The 19,376-nt window shown below is 56.0% G+C and overlaps 1 protein-coding gene across 7 annotated transcripts in view; it reads right to left on the bottom strand.

The window, feature by feature from the left end:
- Positions 1-5,629: 5,629 nt before the first annotated feature.
- Positions 5,630-19,376, bottom strand: part of RBM10 (RNA binding motif protein 10) — a 29,236-nt gene continuing 15,489 nt past the window's right edge. For 2 of the 7 annotated variants that reach the window (XM_045876762.3, XM_045876812.3), the window contains exons 4-24: positions 19,120-19,350; positions 17,159-17,228; positions 15,240-15,313; positions 13,779-13,865; positions 11,349-11,409; positions 11,022-11,198; positions 10,482-10,642; positions 10,196-10,293; positions 10,022-10,109; positions 9,218-9,404; positions 8,966-9,108; positions 8,756-8,873; positions 8,575-8,666; positions 8,321-8,485; positions 7,238-7,387; positions 7,063-7,128; positions 6,784-6,972; positions 6,612-6,686; positions 6,273-6,379; positions 6,068-6,197; positions 5,630-5,970 (exon numbers count right to left, since the gene is read on the bottom strand). In XM_045876762.3, coding sequence (XP_045732718.1) covers positions 5,845-5,970; positions 6,068-6,197; positions 6,273-6,379; positions 6,612-6,686; positions 6,784-6,972; positions 7,063-7,128; positions 7,238-7,387; positions 8,321-8,485; positions 8,575-8,666; positions 8,756-8,873; positions 8,966-9,108; positions 9,218-9,404; positions 10,022-10,109; positions 10,196-10,293; positions 10,482-10,642; positions 11,022-11,198; positions 11,349-11,409; positions 13,779-13,865; positions 15,240-15,313; positions 17,159-17,228; positions 19,120-19,350 — 2,595 coding nt within the window. In that variant the 3' untranslated portion in view covers positions 5,630-5,844. Of the gene's footprint in view, positions 5,971-6,067; positions 6,198-6,272; positions 6,380-6,611; positions 6,687-6,783; positions 6,973-7,062; positions 7,129-7,237; positions 7,388-8,320; positions 8,486-8,574; positions 8,667-8,755; positions 8,874-8,965; positions 9,109-9,217; positions 9,405-10,021; positions 10,110-10,195; positions 10,294-10,481; positions 10,643-11,021; positions 11,199-11,348; positions 11,410-13,778; positions 13,866-15,239; positions 15,314-17,158; positions 17,229-19,119; positions 19,351-19,376 lie in introns of those variants that run through there. The other 5 variants (XM_045876785.3, XM_045876770.3, XM_045876794.3 and 2 more) reach the window with 5 other exon arrangements.

The following is a 19,376-nucleotide window of genomic DNA, read 5'->3' as shown; positions in this document are numbered from 1 at the left end:
GATCCTGGAGTCCCTGGATCGAGTCCCGCATCGGGCTCCCTGCTCTGCAGGGAGTCTGCTTCTCCCTCTGACCCTCCCCCCTCTCATGTGCTCTCTCTCTCTCATTCTCTGTCTCAAATAAATAAATAAAATCTTTAAAAAAAAATAATAATAATAATTTACATCGGTGTATAATGTCTTAAATATTGTGTGTATTCTATATTCATATGTGAATATATAAAGATATATGTAAATACGTGTTGTATAGATGTATGTGACAACTGCCAAGTGCTGTGGAGAGAAATAGAACAAGATAAGGGGAAATCTGTGGGGTCAGGTTGCATTTTTCGTGTGATCAAAGGCGGCCTTGCTGAGAAGGTGATGTTTGAGCAAAGGTGTTTAACAGAAAATATTTTTATCACCTTATCCTAAATTCTGTATCCTGTATCATGTCAACAACCTCCAAATTTATTCATTTGAAAAGGATTTTTTTTAAAGATTTCATTTATTTATTTGAGACAGAGAGAATGAGAGAGAGAGAGCACATGAGAGGGGGGAGGGTCAGAGGAGAAGCGGGCTCCCTGCCAAGCAGGGAGCCCGATGCGGGACTCGATCCCGGGACTCCAGGATCATGACCTGAGCCGAAAGCAGTCGCTTAACCAACTGAGCCACCCAGGTGCCCTGAAAAGGATTTCTTGAGTGCCTACTAAGTGCAGAGCACTGGGAACACAGCAAAGAACATATAAAGGAGACTGCCCTTGCAATAGTCAAGAACACTCTTACATCAGATCTTTTCCTTCTTATTTATTTGTTGCCTCACCTCGGAGAGACCTCCCCAGATACTCCCTGTAAAGTAGTCAGGGACCGCCTCTCTGAGGAAGTGGCATGTGGAAAGTGAGGAAGCAGGCCATGTGTCACATGGGGGAAAGCATTCCAGACAGAGGGATCATTGGGTGCAAAGCCTTGAGGTTGTAAGTTCCTGTCTGAGGAAGAGTGCAGAGGTCTGTGTAGTCAGAGAGGAGTGTGGAAGGGAGAACACTGGTGATGAGCTCTGAGGTCGTATCAAGGAGGATATTATAAGCCAGGCTGAGATGTTTGGGTTTTGTTCTAAGATCTGTGGGGAGCCGTGAAAGGATTTTAAGTGGAGGAGTCACATTATATAAATTATGTTTCAGTGTAAACAAGCTGGCTGCTCTGGGTGGAGAGAGAACAAACTGTAAGGGGAAAGATGGGAGCAGAGACACCAGCGGAAAGGCCACTGCAAGAGTCCAGAAGCGATGAGAGAGGATCAGACTAAGATGGTAAAAGTGGAAGGGGTGAGGAGAGATTCGGTTTTGGACTGACTTTGAAGGTAAAGATGCCAGGATTTGCCAAGAGATCAGATAGAGGACATGAAAAGTAGAGAGGAGTCCTGGCTGACGCCCCAGGTTATTAGCCTGAGCAGCTGAAGGATGGAGTTGTCATCAACTGACATGGGAAATACTCCATTAGGAACCAGGTGTGGGGCAAGATCCGGTGTTTGTCTTCAGATGTGTTACATTTGAGATGCATGTTGGACGTCCAAGTTCTGGTATGTGTTGGTTGAGTGAACAGTTGGGGACCAGGTGTGAAATTCAGGGGGATCGAGGGAGGTCTGGGGCTGGAGATATGGATTTGGGGACCATCAGGGGAGACAGCTGAAGCCATGGGTGTGGCCGAGTTCTTCTCTGAAGAATTGATTGCCCTCAAATGGATCAGTGGGAGTCACTGAGGCAGGATATGGACTTTCCCAAGTGAGAGGAAAGAGCATTCCAGTTGGAGGGAACAGCTTGAGCAGAAGCCCATGGAGGTAAGAAAGCAGGAAAAAGAGAGGGAGGGGGAGGTGGGGGTGAGAGAGAGAAATGTACCATTTCGCTTTGCCTCCAGCCACGAATGAGTGTGTCTTGTGAACTCTGTGGGAGTGAGCTTGGGCATCTTTTCATAGATTTAAAGATATTTATGGTTCTTGCTTTTTGGGAATTTTCTGTTGGTGTCCTTTGTTCATTTCTATTGGGTTGCTGTACTTCTCATGGATTTTTAGGAACTCTATATATTAGCCTTTTTTTTTTTGTTTTTGTGTCTTTTTTTTTCCTAGCCTTTTTTTTTTTAAAGTGAGAGTGATTTGAACAGTCGTGGTATGTGTATTTATTCATACTTCCAAGACCTGGTATATGGCAAACCCTGTTTTAGGCATTAGGGACACAGTGGTGAGCAAGGCGAGACGTGGAGCTTTTGTTCTGGTGAAGGAGACAATATAGAAAAGGAAAAAATATATAGAGGATGTTAGAAGTTGAGAAGTGTTATGGAGAAAAGTAATACAAGGAGCGGGGCACAGGAGGATGGTGGGGAAGGGTTTGTAATTTTAAATAGGGTAGACAGGGCAGGCCTCATTAAGGAGGTGACATTTGAACTTTCAAATGGCATGTCTCCTTCAGTCTGGAACAGTTCTTCAGTCTTCCCTTGACCTTCATGACCTTGACACTTTTGAAGATGACGAGCCAGGAATTTTGTAGCATGTCCCTCAGTTTGGTTCTGTCTGATGCTTCCTCATGGTTAGATTCAGGTTCCGCGTTTGGGATGGGAAGATCACAGAAGTGTCATTGACTCCTCATTTCATTCTATCAGATGGTTCATGATTTTAATACTGATAATGTTCGCTGTGTTCCCTTTATTAAGCTGGTATCTACCAGGTTTCTCTACTGTAAAGATACTCTTTTTCCCTTTGGAATTAACTAACATGTATTTCATAGGGAGAGACTTTGAATCTATGTGAATATCCTGTTCATCATCAAAGTGTGACTGACTGCTAGTGTAACCACTAGTTTTAGCATTCATAAAATTTCTAACTCCAACATTGTTGACAATTATTAGTATTATTAGTTGATGTTCTACTGTAAAGAAAATTATTTCCCTTCTTCTCCAATTATTTACTCTTTTACCCATTCATTTATATAGGTATGGACTCATGGTGTCTTGAACTTTATCAAGCGCTTTTTCTGTGTTTCAGATGATTATGTTTTGTTTACTTTGGGTCTATTAAGGTAGAGAACTACATTTATAGCCTTTTGTGATGTTGACCCAATTTTGCGTTCCTGGGATAAATCCTATTTAATCAAAACATGTTTGCTAAATATACTACTGGATTCATTTAGCTAAGATTTTGTTAAGGATTTTTACATCTACAGATAGAAGTGAAATGGGCTTGAAATTTTCTTGTATTATCTTACCTGTTTCAGGGATAGAGATTACACTAGCTTCATAAAATAGACATCTTTTATTCTTTTTCTAGTACCTGGAACCACTTCAGTAAGATAACAATTAACTATTCCTTGGGAGTTGGGTAAATCACACTTATAAAAACCATTTGCCGCCCCCCCCCCTTTTTTTTGGTGGGGAGAGGAAATCTTTTGACTACTGTTTCAATTTATTACTTTTTGCTCTATTCAACTAATCTGTTTCTCCATGGAATGGTTTTGGCATTTTATATTATTCTAGGAATGTATTCATTTCATCTAGATTTTCAGACATATGTTCATTATTTTTAAAAGTTCTGTTTCATCTGTAGTAAGTTCCCCTTTTTAATTTTGTATTTGGTGTGTTCGCATTTTCAGTCTTCTTTAATTGATCAGTCTTGCCAGGTCTGTCTTTCCTTTTACTTTTTGTTTTAAAGATTCTGCCTTTGATTTTACTCATCTGTTGTGTTTCCCTTATTTCATCTATTTCTGTTCTCTTATATCCTTGCTTCTTATTGAGGTTTTCTCTGGTGGTCTTTTTCCAGTTTTGTGTTTAACTTACATATGATAAAATGCTCAGATTTTAATTGTACAGCTTGAATTTTTACCTACATATACACCCATGTGGCCAGTACACCCAATCAAGATCTAGAACTTTTTCATTATTCCAGAAAGCTACCTTGCAACCCTTTCTAGTGAAAGACACCCTCCCTACCTCCACTCTGTGCTCTATCACCAAAATGTTGTGTTTTTTTCTTTTTAAAAAGACTTTAATCTCTACAGCCAACTCGGGGCTCAAACTTAGACAACTTTGAGCTCAAGAGTCGCATGCTCTACTGAGCTGCATGCCAGCCAGGTGCCCCACCATGTTTTGATTGAGAACTTCACATAAATGGAACTATATAGTGTGTACTCTTTTGTGTCTTTTTTCACTCATGTTTGTGAGATTCATTCATGTTGATGTTTATATCAGTATTTTGTTCTTTTTTATTGCTGAGTTGTAGTCCATTGTATGAATAGACCGTAATTTATCTATTCTCCTCTTGTTGGATGTTTGGGTTCCTAGTTTTTGGCTACTGTAAGCATAGCTGCTGCTTTCCATGTACATAAAACAGGTCTTTTTGTTGGCGTGTTTGCATTTATTTGGGGGTAAATATCTAAGAATGAAATTGCTGGGTCATGGACTAAGTGTATGTTTCCTTTTATATGAAACAACCAGTTTTCCACAGTGGCTGCACCATTTACTACTTCCAACCATGTATAAGGGTTCCTTGCTGTGGGATTCTGAGAGCCCTGGGGGGTGGGAAGCAGGAAGGGAACATGTGGGCGCCTCCAGGCTAAAACCCACCCATCCTGAGACAGGTTCTTACAGGTGGCCTCCTTCTATTCCTATTTCCTGTCCCTCTCCCCTCTCCCACACCCCTTCCTCTGTCCCTGGGCAACACCCCCACCCCAAATCACCACCATATCACCTCTGGGGGCCCCTTCTTTCTCACCTTGCCTCCTACAGCTGGTGCAGGGAGATGTCATAATGCAGGCCAATAAGTGGGGGAGGGGCTTTGTGCCCATTGCTTTTCCCTTAGCACCTCCCCTTTCACTTTCTCACCTCACAAGCCTCTGTTTGGGGGCGGGGCGGTTCCTGGCCCCATTTCCCGCCCAAACCTTCAGGGCCAGCCGGGAGAGGGCAGCCTCAGCTTCACGTTCCACTGCACCAGACCTGTGCTGAGAGCACACACATACTTGGGAATCACAGGGTGCAGACTGGTCGGCAGTGACCATAAGGGTGGGTCCTGTGCTAACAGTCGTGGAGAGAATGGGAGTAAGTGTGGGCCCAACTGGTCCTGATGGAGCATCTCTGACCTGGGATTGGCAGGCTGAGCTTCTCTAGCTCCACCCCTCTGGGGTCATCTGCCCATTGAGGGCACAGGGGTGACTGGGGCCAGAGTGCCCACTGTTGTCCAATTAGAGATGCCCTTGGGCAGTCCCCAGGCCCAGGGAGGGCCAAGTGTGGTTTAGGTTTAGCCCTGCGATTGTACAACGGGTGCAGCTGCTGGGTGGCAAGGCCAGGGGGTGGGAGGTTCCCAGTGCTGGCTCTGACTCAAGGGGACTTCAAGCCCGATGGTGCCCTGCTGGTGTGGGATTTCCTGGTATATGGAGACCTGCTGGACTTGACAATGGCGAGGGGGCCGTGACCGGGATCTTGTGGGTCGGGGCACAAGCCAGAACTTCCTGTTATAACCCCCACCTTCATCCCAAGCCGGTAGCCCCCATGCACCAGACACCGTGAATGCTACCACTGCCACCTACCTTGGCCTGATGAGGCCCCTCGTCCACCTGTGTTTATGTCCCTGCGTGGGGGCCACAAACCACGCTGGTGCATGAGAAAGAGACATGCAAGCTATGGACTTTTCAGCTTTTATTACAAAAAGAAGAGCATGATCCCAGCCCAGTTTTCCAACAAAAGTCACCAACTCAAAGTCTGACTCGGTCAGGGCCTCTCTGGATGGGGAGTGGGCTGGTAGACAGGTGCAGGGCCCCACTCAGACCACCCACACTTCTCCCTCCCCTACCCCAGGCTGGACCCGACATATGTAGAAGAAGCTCTTGCAGCTGCTCACTGGGCCTCGTTGAAGCGGGTCACCATTGTCTTGTGCAGTGTCTCCTTGTAGGACTCAGTTGAAGTGACCCCATAGGAGCTGCCTCGGGCACCCAAGCCGGAACCCCGCACCCGTGTCTGGGCCTACGTGAGAGAGGCAGGCTGTCAGGTCGGCTGCGGGATGGGGGTGCAGCAGAGAAGAGAATGCTGGAGGATGGGGATGGGATCACAGGAGACTCACCTCAATGGGCGTCACAATGCCTTGCTTCTTGCGGCCCAGGCCACTACCCTCTTTCCAGCCCATGGCCTGGAGCATGCGGCTGCCAATGTTGTCACTGCCCAGCCCATCCCGCGTGGGTTGCTCAAAGTCCCTGCAGGGGCCAGTGGGACAGTGTGAGTGACTGGCCCGCCGGCCCGGGCCCCTCCCCTTGGCCCCAGGCACCTACACAGAAGCTGCGGACATGCCCCCGTACTTCCTCCTCTTGGGCTCTGGTGGCTCAGGGATGCCGTACTTCTCTCTGCGTTCGGCCGCACGGTCCCGGTACTTCATTTGCTGAAAACACGTGTGTGTGTGTGTGTGTGTGTGTTGTGTATTGTGTGTGTGTGAGAGAGAATGGGGGAGCTGGATTTGGCTAACAGGTCTGACTGAGGTCTCTGTGGGCAGGATATCGGGGGTGTGAGCAGCAGGCTACACCCGCCGAGGGACTTGAGCACCAGCTGCCCGAGGGAATAGGCACTTGGCAAGGGGCAGAGGGGATGGAGTCCAGGAATGGGTCACACCTCACCTCCATGTCGTTCTTCTCCAGTGCTTCGAGCTCGTTTTCTGACAGGTGGGCTCGCCGGTGAATCTCAAGGTTTTGCTGCAAGGGGACAGACAAGAGGAGGCGTGAAGCGGCTGGGCCAGGCCGGGCTGGGCCGAGCCGGGCTGAGGCTCCCTGCCAATCCTCCCTCGGTCACCTTGTGTAGTCCAGAGAGCTGCTGGTGGCGGATGAGCGCCTCCTTGCTGGGGAACTGGCGCCGACAGAGCAGACAGGCCAGCTTCTGCCAGTCTGTGAGCTTCTCCTCCCGTTCAGGACCCCCTCGTTCCTGCTCCTCCTCACTGTCACTCTCCCCGCTGTAGGCTGCCACCAGGCCCCGAGGGGGACTCTAGAGAACAGGAGGGTGCGGAAGGGAGGTCAGGCCTGGCTGGATTGGAGCCCCCACCCCTCCGCGGCTCCTCCTGCCCAGGCCACTCACTGGGCGGTCGTCACTGGCCAGTTTTGGGAGGTCCATGCTGGTGTGCTGTCTCTCGGCTAGTGCTCCCTGGGGTGGGGGTGGGGGGGGGACACACACACATTCAGGGACTGCACAGACGGACGGCGGAGATGGCGAGGCGGGGGCAGGGGGGGATGGAGGGGTGGCCGCCACACACTTTCTTCTCGAGGATGGCATAGCCAGCGTCTGCGGTGGCTGACTCCCGCCTCTCATCGTCGCGCAGAGCGCTGATGGGCTGGAAGCTGTTTTTGAAGTTTTCTTTTTGCTTGTTGAGGCTGCGGGCCCAGCGTTCCATGTCCTTGGCAATCTAGGGGTAAGGGTGGGGGTGAGGCTCTCAGGGACCCTCCAGGGGCTGGGACCACCAGCTCCGTCCACTGCCCCTTCCTGCCCTGCAGCTTCCAGCAGGGGGTGAGGAGGTGGCGATGGAAGTCCCCATTTCTCGTCATTCTGTCGTCAGTGCCCCTTGCCAAGCCCTCCTGGGCTGTGCCTGTCCTCCTCACAGGCACGCCCACAACTCTGCTCTCTGGGTGCTTCCATCTTATCAGTTTACGGTGCAGATAACGGCTTTCTCAAACCTCTACATGGGATACTATGCTACATTCCATATTCTGTCCCCCCACACCTCCAGGCACAACACCACTTTTAGAATTTACCAGGATGCCAAGGGAACACTTAGTTCTTGCTTCTAAGTGCTGCACCCAGACTGTCATACCCTTCCTCCACAGAAAGACACCAGAGTTCCCTCCAACTGCCCACTCCCACCAGACGTGGCAATGGCCATTTTCCACACCCTGATGGGCCCATAGTAAGTTCTCTGGGATGGACAGACCTGGACACAAACCCACAAGTGGGGTTCTGGGCCCAAAGGACCCAAACGTGCCCCCTCGTTTCCACAGGCAGGGCTAGCCTGGCTTCGGGCACACAAGCAGCAACAGGAGGGTTCCCGCCGGTGGCGGGGGGCGGGGGGGGCGGGACAGGAAAAGCTGACTGGGCTCACTTGGATGGATGGCACTGGCCACTCAGGGAGGTGGGCACCCTACCACGTACTGCTGCGGAGACTGGCCCTGGCTCAATGTCCTGCATCAAGGAGCAGAGCCGGGCCGGAGCCCGGTCTCTCTGGAGCAGTCACTGCCCTGCGCACATCTGCCCCCCTCCCTCAGCAGCAGAAGCTTAGAGAGTAATGCATTCATCGGAAGCCACCAAACAGCCAGCCAGCGACTGCTGGACCCCCAGTGTTCACCTGTTGGGCTGTCTTGGTCTTGTGCTTCTCCTTCTTCTCTTTACCCTCCTTCGAGGGGGCCCCTGTCTCCTTATGCCCGTCGGCCGACTGCTCCAGGGCTGGAACGTAGGTCCGCCTTTCCCCGTCCCAGTAGAGGTACTGCTGGCTCTGAGCGTTGTAGTAATACTGGGAGAGGAGCAAGGGAGGGGGGCATGAGGGGAGACCTCAAGAAGGGGAACCGCAGACCCCACCCGTTCCCTGCGCCACCCTATCACCTGGGAGTTGGGGTCATAGTAGAGGCCAGTCTGGGGGTCATAGTAGTAGCCAGATGTCTCATCATACTGGTAGGTAGAGACGTCGGGAACAGCTGGGGGGGCGAGAAAGGAGAGGGGTCACACTCCTCTCTGCTTTGTTAAGGAGCTCCCCGCCCCCCACCCGCAGGCCACGGCTACTCACGGTACTGGCTGTAGGACTCCTGGGCGGTGGGGCTGGTGGCTGGTGGCAGGGCAGAGCTGGGATGGGTAGGGCTCTGGAGCTCGGATTTGAGCACAGCGGGTGACATGATGGTGTACGGCTGGTCACAGGGCCAGACAGGGGAAGGGGGCTCAGTGTCTGCTGATGCCCCCTGCGTGCCCCCCCCCCCCAGGATCCCCCAAGCTCCCTCACCTGGCTGTTGGCAGCGGCACCCTGGCTGCCGCTTGCTTCAGCCGCTGACTGCTGATAGATGCCAGGGGCGGCACCAGGCTGGGCGCGGGAGAAAGCCTGCAGTGATACAGGGTCTGCCCCAGGATCCAGGGAGGCCTCTGCACCTGCCATAAGGGACAGGGAGGGAAGGAGAATGCCTGTGAATGACGGGGCCCAGGACCCCATGCCTACCGCCCCCCCGCTGCAGGCTCAGGGACAGATGCCGGGACTCACCTGCTCCAGATGGGTCCCCTTTGGTTCCAGTGATGCCGGAGCCCTTGGTGCCCTTGAGGTAGCCATGGGCATAGAGGGAGGACTCTGTGCCCTGGCTGCCGCCATAGCCCTCATCCTGTTGGTAGTAGCTGTAGTCGACCGGTGGCTCCTCGGGGGTGGCCCAGGCACCCTCCCCACCCTGGGAGGCCTGAGGGGCAGTGGGAGGGGCTTATTAGCAGAGGAAGGGGCGCAGGGGGAGGGGAACCTGCTAAGAAGCATCTGCCCACAGGTGAGGCTAGTGTCTGTCTGCTGACAGAAAGCATGCAGGCCTCTCAGACAGGTGAAGTGTGAGGGCCGCCCGGCCACAGCAGGGCAGGGCAGCGGCAAAAACAAGGATCGACCGAAGACTTGTGCCAAAAGGCTCCCAGGGCTGACACTGGTACGTGTGTGGAGTAGTTCAAGTGCTGGGTGTCAGGTCAAGGAAGACACTGTCCTCCCCTTCTTTATTTTCATCTCCTAATTTTCTTTCAGCCACTTATAAATTCCGTTTTATTAAAGAAGTTGTAACAATTCAGGACGATAAAATAACCACCAAATAGAAGCGAAAAGCAGCCACGATGGTGTTGAAGTTGAAAGCCTGGGAGGAGGTGACTGGGAAGGGAGCTGCGGCGAGGCCCCCAAAGCCCGCAGCAGCCACTGTGAGGGTTTGGGGTCCACGGAAAGCCAGACAGCAAGCCAGCCCTCCTGGTTGCAGAGAGGGCGCGGGAGGGTCGAGACTGTGGCCCCGGTGTGGGGACGCTGGGGCAGAGGGGAGTCTTTGAGTACCTGTGAGATGGCCCACTGGGCCGCGGCAATAGCAGTGCTGGCCACAGAGGCAGCATTGATGCGACTGCCTTCGTTGGAGGCCATGTCCCTGGGGAGGATGTCAGAGACGAGGAGTGAGATGAGAAGCCCCAGGCTGGGGGGCCAGCTAGGAAGGGACAGAGGTGGGGTCCTGACCTCTTAGAACCCTTGGCAAACTCAACGTTGATGGTCTTGCCGTCGATGGTGAGCGGCGGGTGCAGGGCCTGCAGGATCTGCAGTAGCTGGGCTGCCTCCTGGATGGGCAGGAGGGGAGGCAGGGGCAGAAGGGTCAGGCCCGGGGAGGTCCCCGGCTCCATTGCCCCGTTGCCAGGCTTGGAGCCGCGGATGGGGGACGGGGGGAGGCGGCTGGGGTCAGGGTCCCTCCTCCCCGCCCCGGGGGCCGGGACCCTGGCTGCCCGGCCCCCCCCTGTGCCGCCCTCACCACGATGGTGGAGAGCTGGATAAAGGCGAAGCCACGGTTCAGTTGGGTCTGCTTGTCCTTGATGACGCGAACATTGGAGGAAGACAGCACCGCGTAGGGTGCCAGGGCCCCCAGGATGGAGTCCATGGTGCTGTGTGGGTTCAGGTTGCGCAAAATGATGGCTGCAGGAAGGGGCCCAGCATTAGGGGGCACCCCTGATACTCTGCTCCAGCCCTACCCTCTGGTGTCTCCCCACTACCCCTCTCCTCTGGCCTCCACGTCTTTTACACCTGCTGCTTCCTCTCACCTCTTCCTCCTGGATAAACTTTGCTTGTCAGTCCAAGTCCCAGCTCAGTCGCTCACCTGCCGAGAACCTTCCCAACACACCCCCAAAGTCGAGTCGGGCAATGTTCCTCCCCTGCTCTCCCTACTTCATGTCTGTCCCCCAACCAGGCAGAGACCCTGGGAGGACTCAGTCCTGGTCACCGCCACCTCTCTGGCCTCGGAGAGCCCAGCCCAGACACCCTAGGGCAGGGAGAAAGGAAGGAACAACGGACTCACTGTCATTGGCGTTCTCCGAGCTTGGCTCCGAGCCCTGTGACAGAGCTTGGGAGGCCAGCACACCCTGGGCCTGGTAGGGCTGCGGCAGGGGGAGCAGGCCTTGGCTTAGCTCCCGCCCGCCCAGCGGCAGCGTCTGCTGGTCCAGCCTCGCGCCCAGGGGCAACTTCTGCTCTGCCTCTGTCCGGGGCAGCGGAAGACAGGCTGGCGTCAAGGGGGCAGGCAGCTCCAAGGCCGGGCACCGTCCTCCCCGTTCCACCAATGTCCCGGGGGCGGGGGGGGGGAGGGGGGAGGGGGGAGGGGGGGAGGGGGGAGGGGGGAGGGCCTCACCTGACTTGGGCACACCACATTTGAAGCACTTCTCACGGCGTTTGAAGTTCTGGACACCGCACTGCGAGGCACAGGCCAGGCCGTCAGGGTGGGGTGGGGCTTTCTGCGGCACCCTCCAAAGCGGGATCCAGAGATCCCCCCAGGGAACCGCACCATGCCCCAGGAAGGAAGGTCCCAGGGTCAGGGGTGGCAGGGGGCCTCTGGCTGTCATTCCCAGTCTGTGACTCTTCCCTTCATGCGGTCTCAAGTTGGTTCTCAGTGCCACCTCCTCAACTCAGGAATCAACAACTCCCCCACCCTTGTTACAAGTGCCACCTCCTCTGAGGTACCCACTGCCAGGACTGCCCCCTTCTTGTCCCTTTAGCGGGTTCCTCTTCCTAAAATGTGCTTCCCTCTTCAGAAACCTTCAATGTTTCCACCCCTGAAAGCCAGCAGTCCCTCTCTGGCCAGACTCCCATCCCTCCTTTATCTCGAGGACTGGGTTGGTGTTCTTGAGAAACCAGCCTTGGTCATGGCAGCCTCCAGGAACCCCTAGCTTTTCTATCTGTGGAGGTTCTACGTTTCTGTGTCTGTTCCATGGTCGGGGACTGCGCCATCGCTCCTGTGCCAGGCTCTGCCCCGTAGGCCCAGGATGTGGCCTGGGCCGCCCTCACAGCCTAGCAGCAGGGAGCGGATGTAGCACGGGGGAGGGGCAGCAGGTTCATCTGCGGGGACTCTGGGAGGGGAACGGTCCAAGCGGGGCATGGCTCACTCAGCTGGGGACAGTTGGTGGGATGTTTGGTCTGGGAGGCCTAGAAGTTTGCTTTGGTTTGGTCTGGTTTTGCTGGGAAGCTACCGTTAGCAAAGAGCACAAGAGATTTTCTGTAGCTGGTGTAGGAGGGTGAGGAGAGGCAGAAGTGGGAGCTGGAGAGGGCAGGTGACACCAGATTACGGAGGGTGGTCACGCTCAAGCTCAGTGGCGAGGGGCAGGTTTCTAAGCAGAGACGGAAGAACGCGGTTAGAGGCAGTTTCGAGGAATGTTACAAGTGAGAGGGCGAGAGAAAGAGGCAAGGGGCCAGCACAGCAGAAGAGAGGTCTGCGGCAGCTGAGGGAGAGGGTGACGGCTGGTCTGGGCAGTGGGAATCACGAGGGAGAGCATTTTTGTGATAGAAGCGACAGGGCCTGGTGACCAACAGAATGCGGGGAGTTAAAGGAGGATAAAGGAGAGAATTCCCTGGTTCTGAGGAGTACCTGAAAATACAGGAGGGACAGAGTGCCACTGTCCCTTGGTCCCTACCCCTGCAGAGACACTGGACACCCGGCCTCCTGATAACACTTTCTCTTTTGGGGCGCCTGGGTGGCTCAGTTGGTTAAGCAACTGCCTTCGGCTCAGGTCATGATCCTGGAGTCCCAGGATCGAGTCCCGCATCGGGCTCCCTGCTCGGCAGGGAGTCTGCTTCTCCCTCTGACCCTCCTCCCTCTCATGCTCTCTGTCTCTCATTCTCTCTGTCTCAAATAAATAAATAAAATCTTAAAAAAAAAAAAAAAACCACACTTTCTCTTTTAAAACAAACAGGTGCCACTCTCCTTAGTAGGCAGGATTCTTCCTGCGGGGAGGGTCACGGGCTCTCAGTGCCCCCCTTCGGTCTCCGGACTGCCAGCTGGCTGAGGAAGGTGGGGCTGTGGAGTCGCAAGGCTGCCTCCGGGCCGCTTGGGAGGCTGGCCCCAGAGAAGACCTGAACCCAGTGTACCATCCATGGCCCCTGTGATCGGGAGCAAGTCATGGCGCAAGGCTAACCCACGGGGGCACCCCCTTTGAGCCTCAGCTTCCTCATAGGGAATACGACTGCAAGATCCTACAGCTTGTGGCCTCAGCCTCAGGTGGACGTGGCTTTGCCAGAGCGGCCATCAAGGTTGGGCCCCCCGACACAGGCTCCCAGAGCAGCCTGTGCTTTCCTTTGGGGGAACAGGCGGACATCAAAGGGAGCTAACTGTGGGCCAGACATTGTTCCAACGGTTAACCTCTCAGCGCCACTCGGGAATCCTCCCGACCACCTTGGGGGAAAGGGGTCATCGCTATTCACGTTTTGGAGCTGAGGAAAGTGAGGCAGAGACCAAGGAGGATGTGGGAGGCTCTAATCCCGGCCAGCCCGGCTCGGAAGTCCACATCTGACATGGACACCCCACGGCGGGCCTCCACTGTCACTAGTCGGTCGCTTACGTAAGTACTCGTGGAAAGCCTACTGGGACTTTGGGCAGGACTGCGCCTCCTGAGGGCAGAGCCTGGCGCCAAGTAAGAGCCCAGTACATGTGGGTGGGTGGGCAGGCGGCAAGGGACGGTGGCCCCTTGAGCTGAGCCAGTCCTCGACACCCATGCCACGCAGAGGCCCCAGGGCGACAGACGCCGCTGCTGCCTCTATCCACGGCAACCACTGCCCACCGCCCCTGTACCTTGTTACACAGCCAGTCCTCATTGATCTTGGGCTTGGGGTCGCTGTAGTGCATGGACACCTTCTGGCCCAGGATGTTGAGGGAGTGCTGCGGGAAAAAGCAGAGCGCAGTGAGGCCCAGGCAGCAGTGCCCCACGCACCGTTTCAGCACAGGAGAAGAGAGTGAGCGAGCCCTTCAGCTGGATGGATGAGGGACAGGGAACGGAGGGAGGTCGGAGAACGGACGAGGGAAGAAGGAAGGGAAGGAGGGAGGGAAAGCGCCACAGCCCTTGGGCGCAGCTGTTTGCTGCCTTTTCCGGGCACGCGCACGCACACGTGAACACACGCCACCAGGCACACAGTGCTCGGCTGACCGACGCTTGCCGGACAGTGGGGAAAACCCCCCACTCGGCCCTGACACTGCCAGGCCACACCCAGGGCCAGCACTACACAGGCTACACTCGGGATGAGGGGGACAGGGAGGGGAGGGAGAGGAGGGGAGAGAAAGAGAGAGAGAGCGCACGCGCGCTAGTGCTGGAGAAGGGGAAAAAGAAAGAGCCATATTTAAAAGATGGAAGTTCCTGCTGTGAGGCTGTCTTCCCGGGGCTGGCTGGGTCCTGGGCCCCCCGGCATTAGGGCAGAGATGGCCCCAGGGCCGCCCTGCTGAGCCCCTGCTTCCACCACATCTGACCCTTCCTCCTGTGTCCCACACCAGTGAGCCAGGCTCTGGGCAGGTGAGCAGAGCAGGTCCTTGGGTCTCTGAAGGTCCCAAAGCTGCTGGGTGGGGAGACCGTGCCAGGCGGGGGAGCAGGCTCCCTTCCCTTCCTGACAGCATGACTCCTGGCTGAGAAGGCAGGCCTGCCCTCAGCGGAGTGCGCAAGCGGCGGCTCTTGTCGGGGGGTAGGTGCAGGGGGAGGGCTGGGGCATCTGAAGCGAGTTCTGTCGCATGTGACTGGTACTTCAGATCAACAGAGCGGTGCTGGCCTCTCGCACGGGGAAGTCAAAAGGCCGAACTCACATGCAGGGAGAGAGATGGCAAAACGGGACTTGCTAGTTAGTGTGCCAACAGGTAAGGTCCCCAGTGGCTAGACTTCCAGTGATGCCTGAGAGTGGAACGAAATCCTGGCTCTGCCTAACCCCGGAGCAGGGTGGCCCCCGAGGAGTGGGAGCCTCTGTGGAAGAAAACCTCCCCCCTGGCAGCCCTTTCTCCAAAAGCTCAGCTGGGAGGTGGAGGGGCAGAGCTAGTGCCTGGTGGTGGGAAGGGACCAGTGGTGAGTGTGGGTTCTTGATGGGAAGCCCAGTGGGTAGCAAGAGATGGGAAGAGGAGATAGTGAGGGTCAGGAAGGGGGAGAGAGAGGGGGCGGGGGGGATGGGACACAGGGCCACAGGGCAGGGAACTGTGTCCATAAGAATCAGGCGATGGGGAGCGCTCGATTACAAAGTAGTATTTGTTTGGGGGGGGGTTCAAGTGCGGCAAAGCAACCTGATTGGCTTCCATCCATCGTGTAGCGTCCTGCAAGTGACTAAACTCGACGAAGGCGAAGCCCCGGCTCTGACCTGGAGACAGCATTCAGATACAGACGCAGTGGGTTAGTCAACAGCTTTGGACACACGGCGTTCCCGGGGGTGGGACCCGAGGGGAGAGGACCGGGGGTGGGGGCAGAGGGAAAGGGGGAGAGGAGAAAAGAAGAAAGGGAGAGAGAGAAGTAATCAGAGAGAGAAAGACCAGGGGGTGGGAGGCAAGGTAGATGGTTGGGAGGAGTAGGAAAGAGGGACGGGGGACGGAGGTGGGAGGGGGAGGAGGAGATACACACACGCCAGCTGGGAAGAAAGAGAGAGGGGCTCAGGCAGACCTGCCTAGGGTGACAGAGACGGAGAGGAGGAGGTGGGAGGGAAAGGGTACAAGTAGAGATCTGTCTCAGAGAAGGAAGGAGGGCAGATGGGCAGGCTGTTGACCCCACATGGGCCAGAACAGATAATGGAAGGGTGGGGCCCAGCACGAGGCCGGTGCCCAGGAGGGGTCCTGTGACAGGTGTTTCATCAAAGAAGCAAAAAAGAACCTGGGCCAGGCTGCTTGGTGAGGCTGGGAAGGCTCCAGGCCCATCAGGAACCAGGGGGAGTCAGGGACACAATGTCACCTCAGCCTCAGCACAGTGCAGGGGAGGTGGGCCTTACCAGGGAGCCGCTCAGGGCCAAGCTAGGAAGATTACAGCCACCCACAGTGCAAGTCCTCCTAGACAGCAGGAGAATGGGGGCCAGGGTTGGCCAGGCAGACCTTAAAGAATCAGTGGGTGCCTGAGAGAAGTGCCAGAAGGGGCCACACCTAGGATACCACCTTATGGAGACAGAGAACGACCAGAATCCTGTCAGTGTGTGGTTTGGCTGGGCTGAAGCAGAGCAAGACCTACATGCTACCAAGAGAGACTCGAGGCCTGGCCAGGGCTGGAAAAGGGACCCAGGGCTTGAGGCTGCAGGAGAGCAGCTCCTCTTCTGGAGGTACACACAGGGAGGGCTTAGACATGGCAGGACTTGGGGGGGGGCATGCTTGATCTCCGTAAGAGTAACTGTTAGGATGCACAGGAAGATGAAATGATATGATCTGGGGTGGGGGAGGGAGGGAGAGAGGGAAGAAGAGAGAGACAGAGAGGAAAAGAGGGGCAGGGAGAAGGAAAGGGAGGGGGGAGGAGGGAGGGAGGGAGGGAGGGAGAGAGAGAGAGAGAGAGAGAGAGAGAGATGGAGGTGTGGGGAGGAGAGAGACTGAGAGATGGAGAGAGAAGCCCAGGCAGTGAAGCCCCACTGTGCCTGCCTTGGGGAGCCTGGGCCAGAGGTCCTGCAGAGACAACTCCCACCCCCCTACCCTGCTAACCTCAGGCCAGCTCTAAGCAGCCTGCAAGAGGGAGGGAGGGAACAAGTGAAGCCAGAAATCCTGGCTGCTCATTGGGATGCACCCTTGGGTAAGAGCCATCCCCTGCCTCCCCTCTTGGGACATGTGGGTGGGACCGTGTCAGACCTACTTTCTGGTCACAGGCTGTCACCAGAAAAACATGGGGGAGATTGAGGGGCAGGGGAAGGAGAAGAAGGGAGAGGGAAGGGAGTATATGGGGAGGGGATTACCACCTCAGATACTTAAGAGTCCCAAAGAGGAGGTGCCCTGGAGCCTGGCCCTGGCCCTGCCCCCGGGGAGCACTCAGCTCAGTATTGCCCCCCCCTCCCCGACAGCCCCAGAGCTGTGAGGAGGACGGGTTGAGGGGAAGAGAAGAAGAGAGGGCACCCCAAGCTGCCCATTCCCAGCTGTGGCAGGAAGGCAGGACAGGGAGGGTGAGGGAGAAGGCAGAAGCAGGAGGGAGACTGGAGGCTGCGGCTGGCCAGTGGAAGGGGGGGGCACTGGGAACAAAAGCTCACCTGAGGATTTGTTCCGCATCAGCCGGACCTCTCGTGCTTGCACTCCGTGGGACTGCAGCTGGCCCCGGATCTGTACGGGGAGATACGGATGGGGGCAGGCTCAGCACGCGGGGGGCCACCGGAGGCCTCCAGGACCCTGAGGGGCTGCCGGTGATGTGCACGCACCGCCTCCTCTTGCTCTCTTGGGGTTTCTCCCCAAGTGGCCAAGGCCCTGGGCCCGCACCAGCACCAGGTCTCAGCACTCGGCCCCAGACTTGCAGAGAGTGAGTGAAATGAAAGGGGCATGGTGCAAGTGGGGGGGGGGGGGCCTGGCAGTGTGGTGACCCGGAGAGGATTGAGAGAGCAGCGAGCCAAGCCAGCAGCTCAAGAATGGCCTGCGGGGGTGGGGGGGGACGGTGTCTGTCAACAGGCTTGGTGCAGTGGCAGTGAGGAGAGCTGGAGCTTGCCCCAAGAGACCCGTGACGCGAATACCAAAACAGGAAGGACTGGGATCTGAGCAGAGCCCCGCCGTGTGCCCCAGGCCACGCATGGAGGAGTATCCTGGGGTGGAGACCAAAAGGTGTGGTCCCAGGATTTGGAAAGCTTCCTGGGTGAAGCCAGAGGGAAGCTGCAGAGGCAATTTGGGGTTCGGACCAGGTGAGGCAGGGTCTCTAGGCCAGTGGTGCTTCTTGCAGAAGCCTGGGAGCATGTGCTGGGCATTCTCGGGCAGCAATCTTACTGCCTCTGGGCCTTAGTTTCCTCATCAGGTGAAAAAGCTTGCTCGCTCGCTCGCTCTCTCTCTCACACACTCACACACACACACACACACACACACACACACACACAGACACACACGTGCTAGAGGATGAAAAGAAACACAGGGGAGCTCGTTAGGACTGCAAACACTCAGGGAGGGCTCAGGAAACAGCAAGAATGTGGGCTCTGGAATCCAGCTGCCCAGGGCCAAACCCCAGCTCCACTCTTCCACTCACTGGCCTGCCACTCACTGGCTGTGGGACCTGGGGCAAGCTGCTTCACTGCTGGGGGCCTGGTTTCCTCATCCGTAGGACGGAAACACGCAGAGTACCTTGCCCGCAGGGTGGCTGTGAGGAGGATTAAGTGAGACCTGGCCTGTGGCCCACCCTGTGCTCAATCCTTAGCACATGTCAGCATGGAGCTACCGTCTGACCCTGAACACAGCAGCTGGGCCAGCCGTGAGAAACTCCCAAATACACAGGTGGGACATTCTCTGTGACAAAAGGGGCAGCCGGTAGATTTCAGAGAAGAGTTGGGCAGAGAATTCAGGGGAGGGGGCAGAGAGGAGACTCGGGGAGGCTAGGGAGGAGGCTATTCTAGTGGCCCTCTGGGGTTTTACTGGGGCTCATTAGGGGAAGCCTCTATGAGAAGGGAAGAGAAGAAAAGGGAGGAATATGGAAGGGAATGTCACGGAGCATGGGGTGGGAAGGCTGTCAGTAGCAGCGAAGGAAGTCAAAGAACCCAGAACTCTGTGGCCAGGCCACTGATATTTGACGCTGCTGACAAAGGAGGGCAGGGGGTGAGGGTATGGGGAAAGAATGCGAATAAAACCTCAGAAAATCCCATGGGGACCCTCCCCATCCCCAGGGCTGTAGGGCCCTGCATCATCTCTGCCAGCAGGAAGAGCCGGCTCTGGGCCCGGTGAGCATCTGGCCCTCAATCAACGTATGCAGAATGGATGGATGACCAGCGGAATGTTCTGGAGGAATGCTCTGTTCCCTCCCACACCCACCACCACAGCCCCTTGGCCAAGGCAGCCTATCCGACAATCCTCCCTTCCAGACCAGGAGAGTACAAGGGCCTGCCCAGAGGACGGATCAGTGCTGGGGGAGAAAAGGGATGAAAGATGCTGAGGTCGGGGTGAGGGAGAAGCTGAGGGCCCTGGAGGAGACCCAGCCTGGCCTCCTGCTCTGCCGCCTGCCCGGGGCCATGGGGGGGGCACGTACGTCATCCTCAGTGGCTGCCTGTGGCAGCATCCTCAGCATGACGATGTTACTGGCCTTCTCCTCCTCCTCCTCCTCCTCCTCCTCCTCCTCCTCCTCCCCTTGCTCGGTCCGATAGTCCTGGTCCCGATAGTCGCCGTCTCGGGGGAAGCCTGGCGGGCCGGTGGGGCTGTGCCTGTGCCGCCGCCGCCGCCTACGCTGAGTCTCGGAGCCCGGGGAGGCCTCGTAGGAATCCTGGCCGACAGAATGAGACGGGAGAC

Source organism: Mirounga angustirostris, unplaced genomic scaffold (assembly GCF_029215605.1).
Source record: "Mirounga angustirostris isolate CCGP_5_RB_7025 unplaced genomic scaffold, mMirAng1.0.hap1 SCAF_11, whole genome shotgun sequence".
NCBI lineage: Eukaryota > Metazoa > Chordata > Mammalia > Carnivora > Phocidae > Mirounga > Mirounga angustirostris.
Note: the sequence above shows the minus strand (reverse complement) of the source record. Positions and strands in the feature narration are given on the sequence as shown.